This window comes from Branchiostoma belcheri, unplaced genomic scaffold, assembly GCF_001625305.1.
Source record: "Branchiostoma belcheri isolate BF01 breed outbred unplaced genomic scaffold, Haploidv18h27 scaffold86, whole genome shotgun sequence".
In the NCBI taxonomy this organism is placed as follows: domain Eukaryota; kingdom Metazoa; phylum Chordata; class Leptocardii; order Amphioxiformes; family Branchiostomatidae; genus Branchiostoma; species Branchiostoma belcheri.
This window is the reverse complement of record NW_017804531.1, coordinates 1135820-1140227: the sequence shown is the minus strand read 5'-3', so window position 1 is coordinate 1140227 and position 4408 is coordinate 1135820. Positions and strand designations below refer to the sequence as shown.

At 40.9% G+C, this 4408-nt stretch overlaps 1 protein-coding gene across 1 annotated transcript in view; it reads left to right on the top strand.

Moving 5' to 3' along the window:
* The first annotated feature begins 666 nt into the window (after window positions 1–666).
* The window catches only part of LOC109487165 (peroxisomal sarcosine oxidase-like), an 8027-nt gene continuing 4285 nt past the window's right edge, over window positions 667–4408 (top strand). The window contains exons 1-6 of the mRNA XM_019791145.1: window positions 667–921; window positions 1253–1401; window positions 2037–2250; window positions 2617–2799; window positions 3184–3321; window positions 3882–4040. Coding sequence (XP_019646704.1) covers window positions 805–921; window positions 1253–1401; window positions 2037–2250; window positions 2617–2799; window positions 3184–3321; window positions 3882–4040 — 960 coding nt within the window. The 5' untranslated portion in view covers window positions 667–804. The remainder of the gene's footprint in view (window positions 922–1252; window positions 1402–2036; window positions 2251–2616; window positions 2800–3183; window positions 3322–3881; window positions 4041–4408) is intronic.

Sequence of the window (4408 nt, the reverse complement as noted above, 5' to 3'; positions counted from 1 at the left end):
GATAAGGAAGTCCACCCCAGTGATGAACCGGGACGAGGGGGGATACAAGCTCAGCCACGTTTGGGATTGCATTCTCGCCGCAAAAGCGCCACCTACTTTGGCGTTAAATAGCGGCGAGTTGCAGAACTCCAGTCAGAAGCTCTGAGGAAGGTGTCTGATAGACATCGAAACGTAAGCAGGTGAGAACCTTACTGGTTGTGTTAGAAGAAAATCCTATACCCTTCCTGTATAAAGTTTATTGCAAGTGTTAATAACATATTGATAAACAGTGATAACAGTGAACATGTTACAAAATAACTATTTAAGTGGCTAGTATAAAAGGCAATGGTGGGGCTATGCCTGAAGGGTTTGACCTACATGTAATCCAAGGACGTCCTCGGTTAATAATTGGTTAATCATTCATTGTTCCTTGACCTGTTTTTGTGGGTTGTTCCATGGACATTTTAGGGGTGAAAGAACAACATTAAGTACAGTAGTTTATTGCAGCAGGCAGTTTCAAACTCCACAGCAGCAAATACGAAATGATAAAGTCGCAATTATAGTAGAAGGAAAGAATTGACGCAAACAAACTGCAGCAACTTTTTAAAAGAAATTCTTGACCTCCCCATGACCTTGAAGTTTAAAGCTCCACTTGTTTTGGAAGTGGGCCAAAGAGATTGAGTTGCAGAGTGGTCATGATTGCATCCTGCACTGTTACTGTGTAGTGTAGGTTTTCTTGTAAAGAGATGACTTCTGTGCTCCACCTTGGTTGTTCCTGTTGTGGTAATTGATACTCGTTTAAAGTAATATTAATCCTGTTGAGAAATGACAGAGCCAGGTACATGTATGTGGGACTGTGTGGTTGTTGGTGCAGGGGTCATGGGTTCAGCCACAAGTCTACAGCTGGTGCAAAATGGAGCCAGAACCCTACTTCTGGAGCAGGTAAAACTTGGTCAGATTTCTTCCAAGGTTTACATGTTATAACAGGAATGAAACAAAAAAACAATGATGCAACCATGCAACCAAAACATTTGTGCAATGAACAAGGCAAAGCCATGTTTTGATAGGCCCTTGTTAGTACTACTGGTAGTGGTAGTATTGAGTAACTAAATTGTGTCTTTCATTTTCTTTGGATATCACAAAAATTCCTTCTAACATTTGATACCAGTCAATGTTTTGATAACAAAGTCAAAGATCTGTAACAGTTACAAGTACCCAAATCTAGTTTCATTCCAACATTTAATACCAATGTTTTGATATATCCTTCATGCAGTTTTGTCTCCCCCATTCCCGTGGAAGTTCGTGGGGCCAGACCAGGGCGACGCGTAAGTCGTACAAGCAGGAACACTATGCCAGGATGGCGGCAGGGTCCAACAGACTGTGGAGGCAGGTGGAGATGGAAACTGGCACCAAACTCACTGTGTAAGGACTCACAATGGGCAATGCTTCACTAGTCTTATTACAGTGTGAATGTTGTTCAGCACCAGGGACAGGGGTGGATGTGTAAATGTTGTGAATAGAAGTGGCACTTAAGCTTACAGAAATGCACTATAATATAACTGGGACTTTACTGTAGTCAACTGTTGTATTACTGTTACAGTAACAAATGGGACAAATGTTATAAAGAAAAGTGGGGCCTCTCTATTGGTTAGTATTAGTTAAGCTGGTGGCCCGGGTTTAATTCCAAGGAGTCAGGAGATTTTTTGTTTCTACTGGCCCCCTTACTTAGTTGTTTAATAACAATCATTCTTGACATATCATTCCTTACTTTACTTTTGGTTTGTTTTAATTTCATCCTTATATTTAAAGTTTTATGATACAGGGAGTGATGTCTTACATGTTTTCAGACAGAAGAATAGGAATTGCGTTATAGATATAGAGAGAACATAGCACAGTTTGCCTAATCCTTTTTGTAACTTAAGAGTGCATTTAGCCCCACTGGGGCATGAATATGCAATAAACTTCATTGCCATTGTCATCCATGCCGTAAAAGAAATCATTTTAACTCCTTGGTCTAACCTACATGTATACTCATGATACTTACTGGCTTTCTGCAGAGATGCGAGACATTTCGCTTGGGGCCGACCAGAAAACCCAATACTACAGGACATCCAGGAAAACCTGCAGAAGGTCGGAGTTCACTCCAAACTTCTGACCAATCAGGAGCTCCAACGAGAGTTCCCCATGCTGCGTTTCCCCGGCGACTACGTGGGCGTGTCAGAGGAGGGGGCAGGACTCATCAAGGCAGACCAGGCTGTCAGGGCTCTGCAGGTGCATGTCACTTTCAAAATCCTACTTTTGTTTTGTTATCATTAACCTACCTATTATTCTACTAACTTGCATGTACATGTATGTTCAGAACAACTGCTAATCTTATGAAAATATTGTGTATCTCAAACTATTTAGCTACCAGTTTATATGATAAATCAAAATTAGGATCACTAAACACTGGTTTCATTGGCTTGCCTTTTCAACACTCAATGTTATAGCAGATCTTTTTGGTAGAAGTTACTGTAGTAGCATGGGTTATTCCTCTAAAACAATATCCTTAGTTGCTTGTTCACATTAAGCATTATATGTAGGCATAAGATATCTACAACATAACTTCTTGAATTATTTGTCCCTGATCCACAATAGGACCTGTTTGTCCAGAAGGGTGGCTGTCTGAGAGATGGTGAGGCAGTGACAGGGATCACACCAGGGCCGACAGTTACAGTTGTCACGTCCGAGAGAACCATACAGACCAGACGTTTGGTGTTGACCTGTGGCCCGTGGACAAGCAAGCTGCTCGACGGTCTTGGGCTGGAGCTACCCCTAGAAGTATGTATGCCATGATTGTGTTTTAGAATCCTGAATGGCAATTGAATACTGATTTTTGTCTTTAGGAAGGTTTTACTTTTTTATATACATGTACATGTATGCTTACATTAATTTGGTTATCTATATTTAATGTCCCAACACCCCTACTCTTCCCGATGCGTTCCCAACTACTAAATCTAACTAACATACCAGTGACACCTGTGCTGTGCAATGTGAACCAGTCAGAATTGCCCTGCGGAAGGTGACAGATGGTCACTGAAACGTCAGCTGAATACAACACTTGGTTGTGTAAAAAGAGTCTCTGTATTCAGCAACATAAAGCTATGCTGTACTACTAGTACTAGTATCTACATGTAAATACTGACTTCATATTTGTTTTCCCAGACACTCCGCATCAACGTGTGCTACTGGAAAGAGAGAGAACCTTCCTCCCACTCCCTGCAGTCTAACTTCCCTGTGTTTAAGGATGAGGAGACAGGGGTGTATGGGATGCCCTGCTTCGAGTATCCTGACATGATGAAGGTAACAGTACTATACAAAAATCTATGAGTGAAAAGGCTTGCAAATTTAGGCAAGGCAAATTTCCCTAGGTTTGGTGGCTAAAATGTCATCTCCAAGCAGATCCTACAGTGGCAAGACAGTAGCCTGGTTACCAACCTATTATTGCTCCCGAGTCCTACATCCTCTCTGCAAATTATAGAGGATGTAGGATTCGAGAGCTATAATAGGTTTGGTAACCAGGCTAGCAAGACAGTATTCATTGACCAGAGGAGTGTCCATTAGCACCTGTCCATTAGCCAATGGATACTGTCTTGCCACTGTAGGATCTGCTTGGAGATTACTAGAATGGGAAGTTTAAAAAGCTTCCCAACTGCAAATAGTGTGAATTTGAAAGATATTTAAAGCTGCTCAGATTTTCTTTTGTATATATCCTTTTGGCACATCAAGTCTTATGTTTGAGTTGCCTAGCCTCTACCAGGCTTTAGAATACTGGAAAGAGTAGAAATTTGGTAAAACTGACAAACATGCCAGGGACTTGTGTGAGTAATATACCATCTTTTTTCCACGTTCATTTTTCCCAGATCACACGGCACACAGGACATGCGGCAGACCCAGACAACAGGGACGCCAACATGCAGGCAGACTTGACCTTCGACCTGCGGTTCTTGAGCGACTTTGTCAGGAAATTCTTCCCGGGTCTGTACGACAAGCCAAGCATCGTGGAGACTTGCATGTATACGGTACTTAACATCATGTTTTTTCCTGAGAACACAAGCGAGAAGTAAACATACAGCAATTGACAGGGACATTTATTTGTTGTTTTGTTGTTTTATTTTATTGCACATACAAAGTAAAAGCAAAATTTGCAAAACATAAGTATAACAGAAACAAATAAACATGCAGGGGTAGAGGAAAAGCCACAGGCTTGTATGACAACTCCCCCCATGTGAGCTAAAATTATATTCTTACATCAATGAAACAAAATAATGAATCAATTAAAGAAATAAGCAAAAACAGTCATATAAACAAAATGATCAGGTTTAACATAAGTAAACAAACAATGCATGAACCAAACAAAGCCAAATGTGTTTGGCTACAAACAAATGAA